This window comes from Neopelma chrysocephalum, unplaced genomic scaffold (assembly GCF_003984885.1).
Source record: "Neopelma chrysocephalum unplaced genomic scaffold, ASM398488v2 Primary Assembly neopelma1_97102, whole genome shotgun sequence".
In the NCBI taxonomy this organism is placed as follows: Eukaryota; Metazoa; Chordata; class Aves; order Passeriformes; family Pipridae; genus Neopelma; species Neopelma chrysocephalum.
The window spans coordinates 4,505,290-4,524,911 of record NW_020925744.1 but is presented as its reverse complement, the minus strand read 5'-3'; the positions used below and the strand labels follow the sequence as shown (position 1 = coordinate 4,524,911).

At 38.2% G+C, this 19,622-nt stretch overlaps 1 protein-coding gene across 5 annotated transcripts in view; it reads left to right on the top strand.

The window, feature by feature from the left end:
* The window catches only part of MAST4 (microtubule associated serine/threonine kinase family member 4), a 292,509-nt gene that overhangs the window by 144,351 nt on the left and 128,536 nt on the right, over positions 1-19,622 (top strand). For 4 of the 5 annotated variants that reach the window (XM_027671419.1, XM_027671417.1, XM_027671423.1 and 1 more), the window contains one exon: positions 6,527-6,558. In XM_027671419.1, coding sequence (XP_027527220.1) covers positions 6,527-6,558 — 32 coding nt within the window. Of the gene's footprint in view, positions 1-6,526; positions 6,563-19,622 lie in introns of those variants that run through there. The other variant, XM_027671427.1, reaches the window with a different exon arrangement.

Here is a 19,622-nt window from a genome sequence, read left to right as displayed (position 1 = left end):
TGTAACAAAAGCAGGGAAAGTTAACTGAAGAGATAAAAGTGAATTTCATAGAACACACAGTATAGAATTAGACAAAATCACAGAATCACAGAATATACCAAGTTGGAAGGGACCCACAAAGATCGAGTCCAACTCTTAGCCCTGCACAGGACCATCCCCCAGAGTCACACCATGTCATTGAGAGCATTGTCCAAACACTTCTTGAACTCTGTCAGGCTTGGTGCTCTGACCATATCCCTGGGGAGCCTGTTCTAGTACCCAAGCACCCTCTGGGAGAAGAACCTCTTTCTAATATCCAACCTAAACTTTCCCTGACACAACTTCAGGCCATGCCCTTGAGTCCTGTCACTGGTCACCACAGAGAAGAGATCAGTGCCTGCCCCTCCTCTTCCCCTCACAAGAAAGTTGCAGAATGCAATGAGGTCTCCCCCCTCCCTCTCCTCCAGGCTGAACAGACCAAGTGACCTCAGCTGCTCCTCATACAGCTTCCCCTCAAGGCCCTTCCCCATCTTCGTTGCCCTCATTTGGATGCTCTCTAACAGCTTAATATCTTTCTTATATTGTGGCACCCAAAACTGCACACAATATTCAAAGTGAGGCCGCCCCAGTGCAGAGCGAAGTGGGACAATCCCCTCCCTTGACTGACTGGCGATGCTTTGCCTAATGCCTCCTCAGACATGGTTGGCCCTCCTGGCTTCCAGGGCACTGCTGACTCACATTCTACTTGCCATTGACCAGGAACACCAGGTTCCTTTCCATGGCACTGCTTTCCAGCATCTCATTCCCCAGTCTGTATGAACATCCAGTGTTGCCCCATCTCAGATGCAGAATATGGCACTTCCCCTTGTTGAACTTCATAGGGTTGGTGATTGCCCAGTCCTCTAATTTGTTGAGGTCTCTCTCTGCAGGTCCTCCCAGTCTTTCAGAGAGTCAGCAGCTCCCCTGAGTTTTGTGTCATCTGCAGACTTGCTTAGTATCCCTTCCAGTCCTGTGTCCAAGTCATTTATGAAGACGTTGAAGAGGACAGGGCCTAAGATGGAGCCCTGTGGAACCCCACTAGTGACAGGTCACCAGTCTGATGTCACTCCATTCACTATTACCCTCTGTGCTTGACCCATGAGCCAATTGCTCACCCACCACATTTTGTCCAGAAGGATCCTGTGAGAGACAGTATCAAAAGCTTTACTGAAATCCAAAAAGATGACATAAACTGGCTTCCCCCTTGTCATGAAAGGAAATCAGGTTTTACAAGCAGGACTTTCTTCTCATGAACCCAAGCTAGCTCTGACCGATGACTGCATTGCCTTTCAGGTGTTATTCAGTACCTTCTAGAATAATCTTCTCCATAACTTTACCAGGTACTGAACTGAGACTAACAGGCTGGTTCACTTCTACACTATATCCCCATTAAAATCTGTGGAAATGGAATGGAATCTTCCTTGAGTAGTGGTAACTACCTTCTGGTGTTTGCCAGTGCAGTAGTGGCAATTTTCATTCATGAAAGTGCTTGTGAAGAGGTGACCTTTGATTTAATTGATGAGGGTACACACTAAGCAAGCAAAAACCCAGGTAAACTGGTGACTGCATCTGAATGAATGAAAAGAATCAGAAAGTTTTCAGCTGAAAGGCAGAACATCAAACTTCACCATAAGGCGTTGACTTACATTACGAGTGAAGATGGTATTGGTACAGTTTTCCTGAGAAAATTGGATATAGAATAGCAACTTGGACAAGCTTAAAACTCTCAGAGTGCTGAGAAAGAGGTGGTGCTAACACAAAGTCACTTGGGTTATCTGAAAGTGAGAACAGTTTTATAATTACACCTGTTTTGACAGAAATCAGATATGAGTGAGAACACCTTGACTGACAAAGAACATATTTCTTCATCTTTTTGAAAATTAGTTAATCCTGACTAGAACTGGAATTTTTGGGGTCAATAGCCACTCCTAAAATTCCACCCTGGTATCACTATAAAACCATTTCTGAGGCAGAGGCTTATTATTCCTGAAACCAGGAAACACTGTAAGTTGTCATAAGAACAAAAGAGAGCTTCACCAGAAAAACAGACTTACAGCAGGAGAAGCACATTTGGTGTGAGACACACGACAGATCTGCTGTCGTCCCCCATCTTATCTTAGCAGAAATGTAGTAATTGCTAAAGAAGAAATCCTTCAAATTCATCCCTCAAAGCAGTAATTCTTGCTGTCAGTCATGATGATAAGGTGAATCGTGTGCCATTGCTGATTTTTTTCTTCCTACTGTTATTAATGCAGTGTTAATGTTACAATGTTAACCTAGTCTTAAGATCTAACACATCTTACCAGAAAGTCTTTAGATGCTTATAGTTTATAATGGATGGGTAGAGCAAAAGTGATAAAAATCAAAAAAAGCGTCATATGAATCTTATCATATCTAACACCTCCCCAGCTCAAGAGTGCATTACTGGAATTTGTCTTGAAAAGGTGTGTTTTTCCAGACCACTTTATGGACAACTGGAAACTCTGAAAGAACATTGCAGTTGTTGGAAGATGAAGAAGATTTACTGTGGTTATGAAGTTAATCTGTATTGACAACATTACCCGTGTCTTTAGTTGTTTATGAATGTGGCAGTTTCTTGTTGATTGTTTAAAATTGAATCTAGTAACAAGCAGTAAGTTAATGTCATCTTTTCTTCCTCCCATATAGGGGATGAAATTCAGTATTTTGAATGTTTTGTAAAGTCTAAGTCACCTCTGTCGTTTAAATCTATTAATAAAATTTTATTGTTTAAACCGTGTTTCTAGTTAGTGGGGTGAAGGCTTTGATCCAGAATAAAGTTCACTGTGCTTTATTTGGTCAGTGTGGTTTTTTTATAAGGCTGAATATCTGCACTCTGATGCAGATATTGAACTTGTCCATACTGAAGTGTTTCACAGGTGTGTAGAACCAGAGGAAGAATCATAATTACTGAAATAATCAAAAAGCACTTGTGCTTGTAAAACCATGTTATTTATAGTAAAATGCACAGAGTAGAGTTTGAATTGATTAATGATAGTTGCAATTCAGTACACATGGTTCTTAATGTAACATCACAGCAATTTGGTACAGCTTGCACAGATATCTTAAACTTGAGGCAAGATATATCATGTTTTGTGACAATAGTTTTTGAAATACACAGGGCTTCAAGGGCAAGAGTCTCTGCTCCATTAAGTCTGCTTTGTATTACTGCAATGGAATGAAACAGTCCTAAAACGAGCCCAACTTGAACTGGCCAGAGGAGAATTCCATGTAGGACAAGGGCAAAAGCGCATAGTGTTGTCCTCTGGGACAGGGCTGGTGACTGAAAGCCATGCCGAGTGGTAGCAAAGGCATCTTTTTCTCTTTTTAATGCCCCAGGTGCTTGCTTGCTAAGTAGGTGATCTGAAGGTCCTGACCCTGCTAAATTTTACCTTCAGCAGTCTGCATGTGTTGGATGCTGAGCAGCAGAACTAGGACAGACAGATCTTTTGGGTCTTCAATTGAGACTTTCAGAAAGGAAACGCTGTAATGCCAGTTGTTGCGGGTCACTTGCAGTTTAACTGAGATCTGAGCCAGAGTGCTGCAAGCCTTAAGAACTTGGTGATTTTTGGTGTGGTATCATTCATCCTCATTTTCAATGGCTATGAGTAAAACAGCTAGGTAACAGGGTAAAAGTGGCATCTTTAGGTTTTTAGAATGGATGGTGTTTATATACCTAGGAAATAAATGATTTCTCTAATCTAAGCTATTGGCTAGCCCCATGTAGAGCTTGTTTATGCTTTTCCCAACTGTTTTGTGTAGATCCAGTTGTGGAGCTGTGTAATATTACAATATTACAAAGCTAGCATCAGGTTAGTGAGCCTTGTCTGGAGCGAGAAGGCCTGTACTGACACAGCTGATAATCTATTAATTCCTTCAGGCTGTGAAAAAATGTTTCAGGCAGCTGAGTCCTAAGTGAAACTAGAAAAATCATGTAGGAGGTATAATAATTCAGGCTGATCTGAGACAGAAAAATAAGCTTCTATTTAGTACATTTCAGATTCTTCTTTTTCTTGGAGACACTCCAGCATGAGAGAAGTGACCCTTTTATTTTAATATCATTGCTATGATATATAAGAAAAATGAGGATAGAGATCTTATCCAGGAAGGACATTTCTTTTATTTCTGTCTTTTGTTTGTTTATATGTATATTGTTTTAAAATCCAGCCTTAGAAATAAAATGTTTTCTAAATCATCCTGTATGAATTACATACTTAAGGTTTTGCTTTATTTTTTACTTCATGTGGGGTGATCTTGGCAGTTTTTAACATCTTTATCAGTGAGTCAATCTTTTGGAGCCTTATTCTGCAGTCAAAAGAAATACTTCAGGATGGCATGCGTGAGAATGTGCCAAGAGATTAATGTGACTTCAGGTGTCTACAGAAGGCAGTATGTGTCATTTGCTGTGCTGTTATAATGATGAACTACAACCAAACCACCCTGATTGAACAAAACAAAAAAAACCTGATTAATAGGAATCAAATTTAAAGTACATATTGCAACGCAAACCCATGGACGATTCTTGCTTATACGTTTTGGCAGTTTTTCCACAAGTGTCGTCTGCTGCAGTATGACAAGCATTACAAGTAAATTTTTGTGTTAGAAATTGAACACAATGACATTGTAAATATTCAAGGAAAATATAGGAAGGGAAGTTCTAACTTGCAGTTACATTTTGTTGCTGATGAGTGTGATGTTTTAAATATAGGGGATTTAGCTTTATAATGAAATATTGTATGCAGATGTAACTGTTCTTGTGTATATAAGCTTATGTCATGCTAAAAGATGTTGTTTTAAGCTGCAGATTCTGAACAGTTGCTGGAACTTCCTAGGAAGTGCCAGAATTTGTTACCAAGGTCCCTAATTCTGCTATCCTGTGCCTTTGCGTTCTGATCTCTAATTGCATTGTTTCACACTATTTTTTCCTGCCTCATTGAGTGAACAGGATAGGCGGTGCTCAGGAATTGAGCAGCTACTTGATATTTTAGGCCTTATCATTCATTTAGCAGCCCCGGCTTTATTTACTGCACACCATTTAAAATTCTCTAAAGGATACATAATTATTTATTCCTCTGTGGCCTTTTCTAGGGTACCTGGCTGAACTATTTTTGTCCATTCAGTTGTATTTTCATACATGTTTTCTGATCAATACCTATAACTTTACTTTCTTTGCCGTGTGAAATAATTGTGTGTGCACACTTACACAGAGTGCATGAATGTATCTACTTTTGGAAGAGTTTTGCAATTATTCCCTTTGATAACTTATTGAATGGAAACTGAGTAGAAACTTTACAACATCCTTTTTTGAGGTTACTGTGAATAAATATTTAAGAATGCAGTTAAATGAGTAAATGCATCCATCCATATAACTTGAACCATTCTCATATGCAGCCTTGTCTTTCATGATGCTCTTCAACTTCACATGTATCTTGACTATATGACCTCTATGTCAGACAAGTTGTCCCTTTGTTTGAATGTAGTAGATATCCCCTGCTGGGCATGATTGCAAAGATGACTTAACTAATTAGCTTTTAGAATATAAGTTCATGTGAGAAATAAAAAAAAGGAGGGTGGTGGAACACTGCAGCAGATTGCTTGGAGAGGTTTTGGAGTGTCCATCTTTACAGATGTTCAAATCCCAACTGGATGTAATTTTGAGTAACCTGTTGCAATAGGCCGTGCTGTGAACAAGTTAGACCAGAGGATCTCCAGAGGATCTTCCAGCCTCAGCTATTCTGTGATTTATACAATAGAAGATAATCTACTGGTGGGTGTATATATTTTGCTTGTTTCTGATGGGCAAAACTTTATGGATCTCATGGCTTTCTTCCATGCTAAAATAATAGTAAAATGTTTGTTTGCAATTTCCATTTGACAATGAGGTATCTGGCCAGTCACATAAAAAGTAGTTAGTTGTTAATTGTTCTCAGCAAGAGTTTTAGAAATGTTTAACAACAGTGTTTCTGTTGTTATGCTAGTACTTTGTAGAAGATTGTAATCAATTATAATTATTTATAGTGGACAAAACTGTTATGTACTTCATCTTTTTTGTCTTAAAGAACATAGTATAGAAAGCTTGGTGGTGATGGTCATCTGTTTAGCTTGTGATCCTGTTGTTAACAACTTTTGCAAATGATCAGTGTTTGAAAGAACTTAGTATATCTTTGTCACTGACTCTTGCAAATTTTAGTAGTGTTACCAGTGCATCATAGCTGACTGTAAGGCTTTTCTATAATATCTATTGCCTGAAATATTTTAATATTGCTGCTACAAAAAGGCCTAGACTTTTCCAATTGCTGATGATAATATTTCAAATAAGAGTAGAAGGTGGTACATGTAAAATATATATCATCTTTTATTGTTGTCACAACACGCCTTCTGTCTCTCTGCTAGTAGTGGGATGACAGGATTACAATACTTTTCTTAAAAAGGTCACTTCCAATTGAAATGTTTTATTCCTAATACACTGTACCTTTTTTTTCTGTTGCAGAAAGAGTTGAGCCTTCCAAGAAGAGGAAGTTTGTAAGTATATGAAGTTTTTCTGTGTGCTCACAGTATAGTACATGGTTTTTATGATTTTAGAGTAGGCTAGTCTTCTTTTCAGGACAGTTTAAATGGAGGTTAAGTGTGGTGGTTGATCTGCCTTAGAATACCTGGAAAGAAATGAAGATTGTAAATGAAAACCTGAGGATTGTGCAGTCACCTTTTGATGCCCGTCTTTTAGAGGAGCTATGTGAGGGATTTTCAAAGTGACAAAAAGTTCTTACATTCAAGTTTTTGTTTTGTATCGAAGGTTTTTCTTGTTAAAAATCAAGGAAGAAATCTGATTTCTTTATGAATGATATCAAATACATGTATCATGGAAGTAGAACTGTTTCCTTAAGAAATTCTGTGAACAGTCCTGTGGATGAAAAGATAGGAACAAAGAATAGATGAGTTCTACTGAATGTATAAGATTGTTAAGCTACTGTTTTGATTATGGAAGTAAAGACTGTATATTCTTGTATAAATTGTTACTTATTTATGATAATATGTATTCAGATACTGAGTTTAATAGTGCTTTGCTCAGATTTCTATACCTTGGATTTGATTTTCCAGTGGTTTTGAGCTGTTTGGTTTGAAAGCGTGTATTTTTTATTTGTATGTCTTATTTTCTTGTTTTCTATTAGTAATTTATTGAGAAAGTATTGGGCTATGAACATAACAACATGTCTTAAGAAACAAACCCTGTTCACTTACTACTTTCTTTCAAAAGTGTTTTAGTACTACAAGACAATCTCTATACATGAATAAGCTTGTGTTAAGTGTCACAACATGTGAACAAAACACTAAGCTCTGGCACAAGGGGCTAGTTATGAATTCGGTTTCAACTTGATATTGCTGTGTAACTTTTGGTGATAGTAAGGTAAGGTATATGAATAACTTAAACTAATTGCTGAGAAAGTGCATTTAAGTGCTCTGTTGTTCTGACTTAAATGGCATACCAGAAGTCTGTACTTCATAGGATATCTGCTGTCTAGGAAAAGACTCGTGTTTTAGGCTCTGATGCATAAGGAATCTTAGACAATAAGCAAACCTATTAATTAGGAAAAGTCAAGAAAATATAAAACTAATTTCACATCAAATATTTGATTATTGGAATGACAGAGAGAAAAAAACGTTAAGGAAAATGGTTTTTGGTGCCTTCTTTTGGTGTCCTTGGTACTTTATATTAACCTGTAACTGTTGTGTGGGCAGAAGACTGCCTCTTTTAAAATCAATGGCTAAACTCCTGTTGACTTCAGCCAGAGCAGAAAGTGGCTCTTGAAACTTGACCTTGCTTACTCTTGCTAGGATGTTTGACATTGAATCTTATTAGATATTTTTCTCTGAGTTTGAAAAATGACTGCAATGCAATCACCTCAATTGCATTTACATACATATTTTTGTGCCTGATCACCGAGATGTAAGTGCACCTTTTGTAATGTTGCTGAGACTTTATTAAAGTATAGTAAAAAAATAGCCCCTTGTCAGCATAATCATATTTAGTTATTAAAGTGCTTAGGTTTCTGCAGATGGTATTTTAAAATATCTTTGATACTGCTGTCTTGTTTAACAGGGCTCACAGTGCTGAGGTTAACAATGGCTGTGGCATCAGGGGTGGTGTGCGTGGGCCATGTTGGCTGCTATATTTGCATGTTTTATGCGTGTTGACACAAAGACTGAATTTCGAAATGTGAAAAGTCCTATGTTTTTATTGTGAAAAACATCTAGAGGTCCTGAATGGCTCCAGAGAGGCACAACACACTGTATCCTGGAGCTTCAGAGCCAATGGCATGCCAAGGATGCAGCTTTAGGCAGGACAAGGAGAGCTGATTCAGGGGTGAGCAACCTTAGCATAGCTGGCATAAGCAGAGATAAAGGTGGTGATTGAGAAAGAAGTGAGATTTGCCATGCTCAGAGCACCCCCTGGCTGTGCTGGCACAAGTGGTCCAGTGGACACAGGCAGAACTGATCCTGGTTGCACCTTGCTTCATGCAGGTTCTGCAGCATGTTTAACTGCCCAGCTGCACAAATGCCCTTCTGACAGCGGGTTGTGATGGCATGGAGGCAGAATGAATATCTGGGAGCTTTCTCTCAGGCTGTCTCCACCAGCAAAACTGACTTTATATAAGCTTAACATGATTGTAAATCTGCACGGCTGTTAGTATCCCACTTTCAAGTCCATTAGAAAATTATATTGAAGTACATTTTTGCACACTGCCACTGTGGAGATGGATTATTTATATCTTGTTAGATATTTTTACTGATTTGTTATTTTCATCAAACACTTCCAGATACCAAGGAAGACATTTATGTTTAATGTTAAGCCAGACTCAGAAATACAGATTTAATTTGATCAGAATTAAGTGTTGCTGTTGTCTGTCTATGAAGCATGCAAATTCTCTGATGAACCAGGGAATGTCTGATAACATCTACAAATCACTATGCTTTAGACATTCAGAGTGTATCTAGCTGAAGTAGGTAGCCAGAGATGATCTCTCAGTGCATGGTGTGTGTTAAAGCAGGCGAGTTTCCATCACTGAATTAAGGCATGAGTGATCCTTATCCTGATTTGTTTCCTTTCCATACCCACAGAGTTCAGCAAAATAAAAACAGGAGAGAGACAGGGCATGAATTCAAAGGTTGTGGCACAAAAATTAAACTTAGCTTTGAGTAGGTACATTCTGGTTTAAAATGCCCTTCTCCTAAAAACAAATTAATTGGGCTTCTCTGAGGTGGAGAGGAGCTGTTGCAGAAACAGAAACACATAAAAGAAATGAGTAACTAGAGGCAGTTTCTCCTTTATTTAGAGCTTCCATGGTTAAAGTACCTGCCCTAGAAGTAAAATACCTGACTTTTCCAGACTAAATCTGTTCTCTTTCTGTCTTCTTTTGTTAATTTTTTTCAATTTCAGTTTAATTTGGAGAGGATCTCTTTTATGTACTTATTTTTGCTGCATCTGTCCTTCTCCTGACATTTTGAAAATAATGTCAGTAATTATAAAATACGGACTCAGGTTCAGTACCAGCACTTATGTAATCGGCTTGCACCTGTGGAAATGTCAAAGTTGTTCACAGAATTTTCATAAAACAAATTTATACATTACAGTGAAACAGCTGATATCCTTGGATAACAGCAACATAAGATTGTGACCAGCCAAGAATTCAAGGGAAACACTAGTTAAAGCCACTTCTTGCTTAGGCACTTGATTAAATAAGTTTCAAGAAAGTTACAAACAGTTTTGTAAGCAAGTTTTTTATCAGTAAAAAATACAGACTGTCAGTTCCCCTTAGGGAAAAAGTGGGAATGATCCATTGAGTTGAATGGAATTCTGAGATCATGCCTACAATGCTTAAGAAAAACAAAGAAGAGAAGAGGTCTTAGGCTTATGTCATGTAGGTGGACAGAACTGGTATTTGATTGACAGTTTCTGTGTGCACATAGATATCTATATAATAAAAAATTAGATATGTTTATAGGTGACCTGTTAAATTTGGAGAGTGGCATAGATTAAATATTATTGCCAAATAATGAATTTCTCTGTTCTAATATGGATGGACTGTGCCCTGATAGATACATTCCATAGCCCATGTTTGATTCTTAAAATGCGTATTTAGTGTTGTTACCAGCATTATTTCTGTCCTTACCTTTCAGGGGTTTTCTACTGCTGTGAATGAGTTGACTTTTTTTTCCCCTGCATCTCTTGGGTTCCTTGTGATTGACAAAGAAAAATTTGGTTATGTCTTTTATATGATTTAGGAGCCAACCGTTACTGTGACATGATCCTTTTCCCTCACAATCTTGCTTACTTCAGCCTCCATAACATGTTTTTGCAAGTCTGCTGCCCATTGTCTGTGTTTCCTTCTTTTAAAGTTATGTTGGGCTAGCAGGTAAAGTAGTGGCATGTACAGTGTGCTGGGTAGCCTTGTTGCCACCTTCCTGTTGTCAGTCAGTGTAGAGTCTTCTGGAGATAAGTCATTTGTGCTGTGGAGAGTTCAGGCCTGATTTAGGTGTAAACAACACATCCCTTGGTATTTTATTGCAGTTAGTTGTGTCCTTGGCTATCAGTATAGGTCATTCCGTTTAACCTTGTTTTGATGGGTCTTTTTGATACTTGCACACACAAATTTGCATCCCTGCTTCATTTACACCAATATTAATATTATTACTTGTATCTGCAGTTGTCTCTTCACTCAGATTTTACTAGTATATGTGTGGATTTTATACAGTTATGTCCTCTATGATTTATCACATCACATGTTAGAGAAAGGAATGATCTATTTCAATGAAATTCATCATGTCCCTTTTCAATGAAAGATTACATATACTACTTGTGGGTATTTTAAAGCTTTGTGATACCCTTTAACTATTAAATTCATGCTCATCTGTTTGTGTGTGTGCATGCACACAGCCTTTATCTATACATGAAAAAAAAGTCAGATGGTGCTGGTGATGACGTTTTTTGTGTATTTGAAAACTATTCAAATACATAACAAAATTTTTCAAATAGCAATCTCCCTGGAGGATTGATGCCTAGAAAATGAGGTGATCATGCTTTAAAGCTTAATTATATAACATGGTATTTATCTGCTGTTGTTCCATGAGTGCTGTGGTATCTAAGTAATGTAAAGTGACCAGATACCGTGCTTCTCCACAGCACACTGGGTGTGCTGTGCCCTGTTGGAATTTCTTTTCAGCTACTTAGGCAAGGACAGGACAGGGTCAAGAATGAAAAATAATCTTAAGTAGTTCTTTATCAAAACTCTGATCAGACTTAAACCACAGGGAAAAAGCAAAATTAAATCAGCCTATAGGGTCAAGCCATAGTTCTGTAGGCATGTTGCAGAATTTCAGAATGGGGGTGTCACATGATGCTTGATGGAAGCAAAGAGAATCAAGTATCTGGGTGCCTACATGCTTTGCCTAGATTAAAAAATGTTTGTGCAGTACAATAGTTTAAAATATTTTTATAAATGCAAATAATTATTTTATAGCACGAGGTTCAACCTGGTTTGAGGGACAGATCTCGTCGCTAGTGGATTGCTGGTGATGTGAAAATAGGTGCCGAGGTGCTAAAATAACTGAATCTCTACAAAGAAATAGCAGTAAAAATCTTACCAGTTCACTACTAAAACTTGAACAGTCAATCAGGCAAAACGAGGCAAGAAAAGAGTAATGGGATGGAGGTCTGACAAATTGGCTATCCTACTGTTCCCCACGTGTCAGTCCCATGCTCCCCTGAGCAACCTTTTCTGCTTGCAGCCTTATTCACTGAACTGCTCCCTCTGTGTCTTTGGGTTCTGTCCTCGTATCCTGCATTACTTGTTGAACCAGCAATCTGTGGTGGTTGCAGTGTTTCTGTGTGCATAGAAGCAGCAAAGGATTTAGCAAGAGCATATGGAAAGTGGTAGGAGAATTTAATGGCTGGAAATGTGAGCTGCTGAGGCAAGGGAGTAGCGATGTTTGAGCAGCAGGGTGGGGTCTAGGGGTAACTTATTTTATGAATGCGGTAATTGTGTGGTTCAATTCTGACTGTCAGTGGCAAATGTGACAGATGCATATTAACATTCTTAAATTAGCATTGGCTGTGTCCTCTTGTTTGTTTTGTGAACAGACATTGCATTGCCAGCAAGTAAAATTCTTTCTCTTTGATTTTATTCTGCAAAATTGTATCACATGCGCAAAAAGAACAAATGACCATATAACCACCTGTTTTATTCTGCTGCCTGAGAAAGTGTTTATGCATTGAAAAAGCTGGCAGAAGAACATTGTGGCTAATCACTGCTAGTCAACACAGCTTGAATTTTTAATAGTAAACCTTGAAAATCTGATATACTGAAACAGCGTCTTGTACTCTCTTTTTTGCCCCAGTGCCATTAATTTTGGGAAGTCCAGTTCTAAGTTAAGTAATGTCTGAAATTTGTCAAAAAGAATTGCCACAAAGGAGTTGTCCTCACGAATTGTAAGATATAGGCTGCTGTATGCTGTATTGATGATTTTTTTTTTTTTTGGCACTGATGCTACAAAGATTTGAATAATCTCTTAATCTACAGAGAGGTCTTTTTGAGCCTGTGCAATTTCTTGCTTGCAGACATTTATCTTCTCTAGGATTGGGGCCATGATTGGGCTCTGGGCAGATTACATGATGGCTTGATGAACCTGTGCTCTGCTTAAAGAATTGTAATGAGAAGTTGGGTTTTTTTGTTTGCTTTATTTGTTTGTTTGTTTTTTTTTTTTTGGTGGAGATTAACAGTGAGGTAGAGACTACAAGTAAATGTTTGGTTTTACCTTAAGAAAAGAGGCACTCAGATTTCTGTGCAATATATTTGTTCCTGTAGTAGCAGTAATATCACCTGTATTCTAAATATCTGCTCTCAGAAAAAAAGAGGCAGTTGCTGAACATTAGAAATCTGCCTGTCCCGCGTCTGCTGTCATGCATTCTGGCATTACTGATTTTCCCTTTGAAACTTTCAGTATTACTGCCATTCCGTTATGTAAAGTAGAGGCTGACTTTCTACAGATGTCATGAGTGAAGATCATGAAATCCCAATGAGCCACTTCTGTTTTGTCTCAGAGGAGGAGGGAAGTCTTCTTTCCCCTCCCTCTTTCCTATGAAAAACAGACTTGAACATTTTTTACTACTGTCAGTATTCTAAACCAGTACTGTTGCTTATCATAAAGGACATTAGTATATTTGTTATCTGCAGTTATGTGTCCATAGACAGAAGTTTTAAAGAAGCCAGATGACAGTGTGGCAGCAGGGCCTCTGTTGCCTGCTCTATAGCTAAGTTGGCTATTTATTTTTTTTTCGTGAACATACGGTGTTATGTTTGTGGCTGTGGCCATTTTTGCATCTACTACCACTTCTGTCTCTGCCTAAAACTTCTGGGCCCTGTTAACATTCCTCCATCCTAGTATCTGCCTCCCTTCCCCATGGGAGTTATGGGTCATGTGAATGCACTTCTTGACACACTTCTGTTTTGCTGGAGGTTTTCCATCTCTTTGTATTTTCAGCCTCTGTGTAAAGCCATGCATCTTACCTGCAGATACGTTCTCTGAGGAAGAGAAGTTGAGACCTGGGACAGGGATCCTGAGCCAGGTTTAGGCTTGCAGAACTCGTTCATGTGATGTAGTTTTCGTATGGAGATAGGCATACCAAGAACCTGGTTGCCAAACGCTTTGTGTATGGGAGGATGGTGGTGCCTCCTGGGACTAAATTGAGGGGCAGGCAGCATGTGCAGTTCTTAGGGCGGGGTTGATGGCTCAGTGGGAGACTGGAGCTTGCAGAAACAGAATAGGTTACTTCAGCCAAAAGTCTGGGCAGCAGGAAGGTGGGTGGTTTCTGTGGCAGGCTGAAAAGGAAAGGGGGGATGGATGGCAGCAGGATGGCAGTAGGTTTGGAGAAGGAAAATGTTGCTTTGACATAATACCATTCTGTTCCATAAGAGCTAATCAAGGAGTTCTCCCTCTGTGTAGTCTTTAAAGAGGTTTTTGCTCATTGAGTTGTGGCAGCAGCCAACCTGGCATTAGCACACATTCCTGCTATCTATCTCTCTTCTCGGTCCCCTTGCGCTTTCTCCCAAATATTGTAGGGTTTCTGCTTCTCTGCCACATTTTTTCCTAGCCACCCAGTCAAGCTTAGATCTGTGAGGTTCAACAGGGTGTGTTGTGACAGCTCTCACAGGCATGTGAAAAGGTCAAAAAGTGTGCTGAGGATAAGTGGATCCATATTATTGCCATGCTTGCCTGAAAAGGGTGGCAGATAACTGCTACAGGGAGCAAATGACTCTAAAAGGCTGACACAGGTTTTTGGAGTTTCTTACTTTATGTTTCATTTTGTGTTGACTGCAACAGTGCAAGAGGCAGTGTAATTGCATATAATCATATTTCCTCATATCCCAGTGGCTTTACTCATGAATGTTTAGTGTGGTCATGCCCCTAGGCAGTGAAGGCAAGCATGGTATTTGAGACAAACATGCTATTCCGGGTGTCTGTGACATGGGGCTGAGCATGCTGCTGGAAACAAGCTCCTGCTGTTCTAACCTGAATGGAAAAGCTCTCCTGTGCCTTTGTAAAAGTTGTACAGGGAACATAGACATTGGGAATGTTTTTTCCCCTCTGCTATGTGGTACTATTTTGCAATCAGGTGACTAGACTTAGGTATCCTGCTTCAACACAGCATGTAATAGAAACAAGATTAAACCAGGCATATTCTACATTCATGTGTAGGTACGGCCTTGAGACCCAGCCTCAACTGCTCTGTGATTCTTCTTAATATCAAGATGCTACGGAAAATGAATTTCTATAGATGATTGTCATATTTTGTGAGAATACTTCTCTCCTAGATACTGCTACAAGACACTTTAAATGTTTAAATTTACATTTAAAAATATGGCTGTTTTTATGGTTGAAATGCCTGTCAGAAGAACCAAGAATATATCTATGTAGATCTAAATCCAGAAAGCTTTTATATTAGTCAGAACTTTGTTGGCTTTTATTTTTTAAGCCAAGTTTTACCAGTAAGCCATACCAGCAAATCTGTCTTGGTGGGGTGAGGGCATGTGGTGGAGAGATTGTCATTTTTGAGAACCTTTTACTATATTGCTTATAGGGTAGAAACACTAACCAGGAAATTGCACTGGGCTGCAGATGTAATAAATGTGGTTGACTGGTTTTAGTCATTATTTTTCATTAGTGACCTAGGTGGTGGAATAGATGGCGTTTATTAAGTTTGCAGCAGGCAACAAGCTGGGAAGAATGCAAATATATTGAAGAACAGTATGGGGTTTCAAAATCATTTGACAACCTGGTGAAATTATACCAAGTAAAATAGAACAGCCCAGAAAATAATCTGATTTTCAAGTGCAAGATAGTTGGATAGGTGTCAGTTTGCAGAAGAGGATCTGTGAGGTATAATCTACAGTGTGATGCTAATGGGGGGCAGTGGGTACATCATGCTGGGAAGCAGATATTTTGAGCTGCAAAACATGCATCGTTATTCTTTCCCACACAGAACTTATAAGGCCTTTTATTGGAGTGCTGTGTGTTGAGATGGATCAGCTGAGAGGAAATGACAGCTATCAGCTGGTTTGAAAATTTGACATGGTATATGGAAAAATATGTAGCAAGCTAGGATTATTTACTCCAGAGAATGAAAGGCTGAGGGATGTTCGTGAAAGTCTTCCACTGTGTGGAACATCTGCTGTGAGTTGGAAGTAAAAGTGTTTTGTGTGTTGTTGGGTGTACAGCAAGACATAATGTGTTTAAGTTGGAACAAGGGGAATTTATCTTGGAAATTGTTGAGGGCCTTAGTGTCTCTCAACAATGAAGCAGAGGAGTTATGGAATTGCTATCAGCTTTTAAGAACAGATGAGACAAACACCTGATTGGAGTAATAAGGGTAATATAGGTATAATGGACCTCTTTGGGGGAAGGAAAATATGATCTCTTGACTTCCTTCTAGCTTTCTTTATAATCTGTCATTATGTTTGTGGGATTATTTGCCCAAACTTTCTGCTGAAGCTTGATGCCATATTTTAAGTATCTGCTTTCATGGAAGAAAATACTGTCTCGTAACAGACATTATTCATTTATACCTGTCTGAAATGACAGGATTCCCTGTGGAAATGTGTGTAGGGCTTCACATAAGCATAAGACAGGTCAAAAAAAAAGACTCAAGCTTCAAACTTCTTGAGTTTTTTTTTTTTTGTAAAAGACTGATGGCTCTCTTTCTGCTGCTCACCTTCGCTCAGAGCGCTTGCCTACCCCTGTTTGTGTAAGGGAACTAGAAAGTGAATTTAAAAAAAAAATTGAGCATACTTGTGTAGGCATATCTGTATTTGTGTGCATGATACGGCCTTAATAAAGAATTAGCTATCAATCAATCAGCCAAAACAGAGCTTGGTAACTCTGTACGTACCTATTAGTTGTTGATAGATGGGTGTAGGGTTTTGGGAAAATCCAGCTGCAGGCTGGATAATGGAATCATAAAATTTCCTATTTGTCCTTTAACTTTTTAAAGAAGATATTTAGATACCATAATGATCTTAGAAAGCTATTCAGTAGAGGATTTTATGTTTTCAAGATTTTTTATGTTTTTATGTTTTTATTCTTTTGATGAAAAATAAATATAGGAAAGTTAAATGCCATCAATTAGCACTGAAAAATAGCTTAAATAAAGACGAGATAATGCTCATTAAGAGCCTGGGTTTCGGTTGTGTAAAAAGGATCTTGAATTTAAAAAAACTCTGTAATATAGAACTCTTCAAAAGTTAGATCTATTTTTGCCTCTAATTTTTTTAATGCTGCTTTTTTTGTGTTGAAAGGTGGTGCAGATTGGGACCGTAATTATTACTAACGTGTAATTTCTCAAGCTTTTTACAGTTTTAGTATTAGCTTGAAGTCTGTCGACACAAGACTTTATTAGTTGAGATATTTTTATTGCTTTCTAATTTTTTAAAAATTTTTTTTATTCTTATAGTTTGTGAAATATGATAGAAAGTTGTCAAAAATCTGAAGTAGTTACTCTGGGAGTTTTCCATTAAAAAATTTTGTCAAAGGGTGTGCTGTTTTATTGATTGAGCTTTTGATTTTGTATGGAATGTTATTTTGGAGTGTTCACAGGCAGGTGCAAAAATGATGCTGCCTAGTCAAAGGAGATGGGAAGCTGCTTGGTGGAATACAAGGAAGGCTATTTAACACGTCTGTGGATGGCACCTCTTGCTGGTGTCATCTGTGGTAATAATTCAAATTATATTTAGACAAAGAATAGACAAGTACCAGTCACATCAGTCCCACTTTAACTCACAGTTACCCGTTTGTACATACATGGAGGCTGTCCTGGCTCTAGGGAAAATATAAGAAACTCTCTGTGGAAGAATGGGAGTGAGTGGTGATGTGGAGAGATTTTGCCATGTCTTTGCTGGTGCTCGTTTATTGATTGCTTTTGTCTGCAGTGTTTTAGGATTAGTGGATTTAACTAAGATGTTCATTGTGACAGCCGGTTACTGGGTTAACTTATCAGAGGTCTACACAGCAGTTCTGTTATTTTTATTGGTTAATTAACATTGCTAATATACACATTCTTTTGCTCTATTCCATTGTTTAGTAATACAAACAATACCACAGAGCTATCACCAGAATATGCAACCAATTTATAGAAAGTTATTAAAATACATTTGAATTTCATAGAGTGCTTTTTAAAACTATAATTTAAAAACAAATCCCTTACAGAATAATAAGAGTTACAGCTCTAAATAGACTCTGGCAAAGTGTAGGTAAGACCGCCTGGGCTTTTACTGGGTACACCAGTGACGCATTAATAAAATACATTATTGAAAATTGCTTACTGGTGTCAGATTTATGGATATGCCTGTAAATGTCAGTACATCTGTGATGTTGAAATGTAACAGAACTTAAGGCTGGAAGGGTTATCTAGTATGACTTTCTGTTGTGGGATACCAATCATCCCCCTAACATGGGAGTTTATAGTGCTATGGACTGGCTTGTATTGAACACTAATAACCTAGAACCATACAGGTTCTACGAAGGTCTGCCCTCTGCCCTGCAGTGACAAGGAATTTATTTCTGCATGCCATGCTGAGCCCATCGTGTAAACTGAGCTCTTGGTTGTGGGCAAATGCAAACACGTTCTGTCATTTCATCTACTTCCTTCTTTCCCCAGTGAAGCAAACAGGACAGCCCCTCTCCTTTTCCTTATGTAATCTGACCAAGATGAAATACTCCTTGTAATTGCAAATTGGGCAATTATTTTGAGTTTGAGCATATGAGTGAGACATACTAGGCAGGGATCTAAGAAAAAGGATTCCTTTTACCATCTGGTATTGCTTCCTTAGCTGTGACGTATTTCAGATACTTCTGGGGAAAGTAGTAAATAGCCAAACAACCTTGAACAAACTCGCAGTTAGACATCGATAGGAAGAAGATTTTATTTATTTTTTTTTTATTATTTTATTTTTAGCAGATAGCTAAAGCTAAAGCATGAGATTTGCTTTACATGTATTGCATTGGTCAGTCTGTTGATGTCAGCCAGAGGTAACAAACCAGTAGATTCATATTTCAGATTTCTTTTGTATGTAGTTAATAATGTGCCCAGGCATGCTCTGTTGAAAGAATGCAGAAAGAGGTTGTGTGTGTTCTTTCACCCCATTTCCTTTGTGCTGTGTTTTGTGTCTCAGTGATGCCGAGAAGCAGTGTTGCAGTCAACTGCTTCTGTATCGTTCCTGTTAGAACTTCTTTATAAACTACAGTGTTACCAATGAACCAGAATCTCTGAATTGATGTGCTAAACAGATTAGGTGATAGAAATTTCAGATTAATCAGAAATTCAGATCTTTGGTTTAAGAATTATGACAGAAAGGTATCTGTTGTCATTATCCTTTGAGAGTTGACTACTAACCCTTGAGTACCTTTGGAAAACATTAGCCAAGAGTGCATGCAGAAAAAAAGCATGCATTGACTTATTATCTTAGTGTAATTGTTGTTAAATGTTAGAGACTAATGAAAGCCAGCGGCACCTGCACTGTTAATGGTATTATATTGTTTTACCATTATTTAAGAAGAAAAAGGAAGGATAGCCAACATCTGCAGAAGAGGGGTGCCTTGAAAGCATAGAATATTAATAACTGTGCAATGGAAGAAAAATCTTTCTGGTTTGTGTTTCAACGACATAAAACATTCCACTGTGCTTTGCTGGTTTTGTTTGATTTTTAGCAGATATCTGTGATTACTAAACCAGGGAGACCTCAGTAAGGACTTAAATTAATAACTTGAGCCATTTATTCTTACATTTCACTTTTTAAATTTGCTTTTCAGCTCTTGAACTAGCCAAGAGGAAACCAGGGTTTACATTTGCAGGGCAATACAATTCTTACAGTTCTTCAGTGCTGTTAGTGAATTTTTGTTTGAGATTCCTTCCAAGTGAGAAATTTTCTCTATAGAAGTTGTGTCAATAAATTTGCCAGTATGTTCAGGTTAATCTAGATTTGTCTTTTGTAGTACAGTAAGCCTCCTTTTTAACTTCGACTTGCTTCCTCAACTCTTTG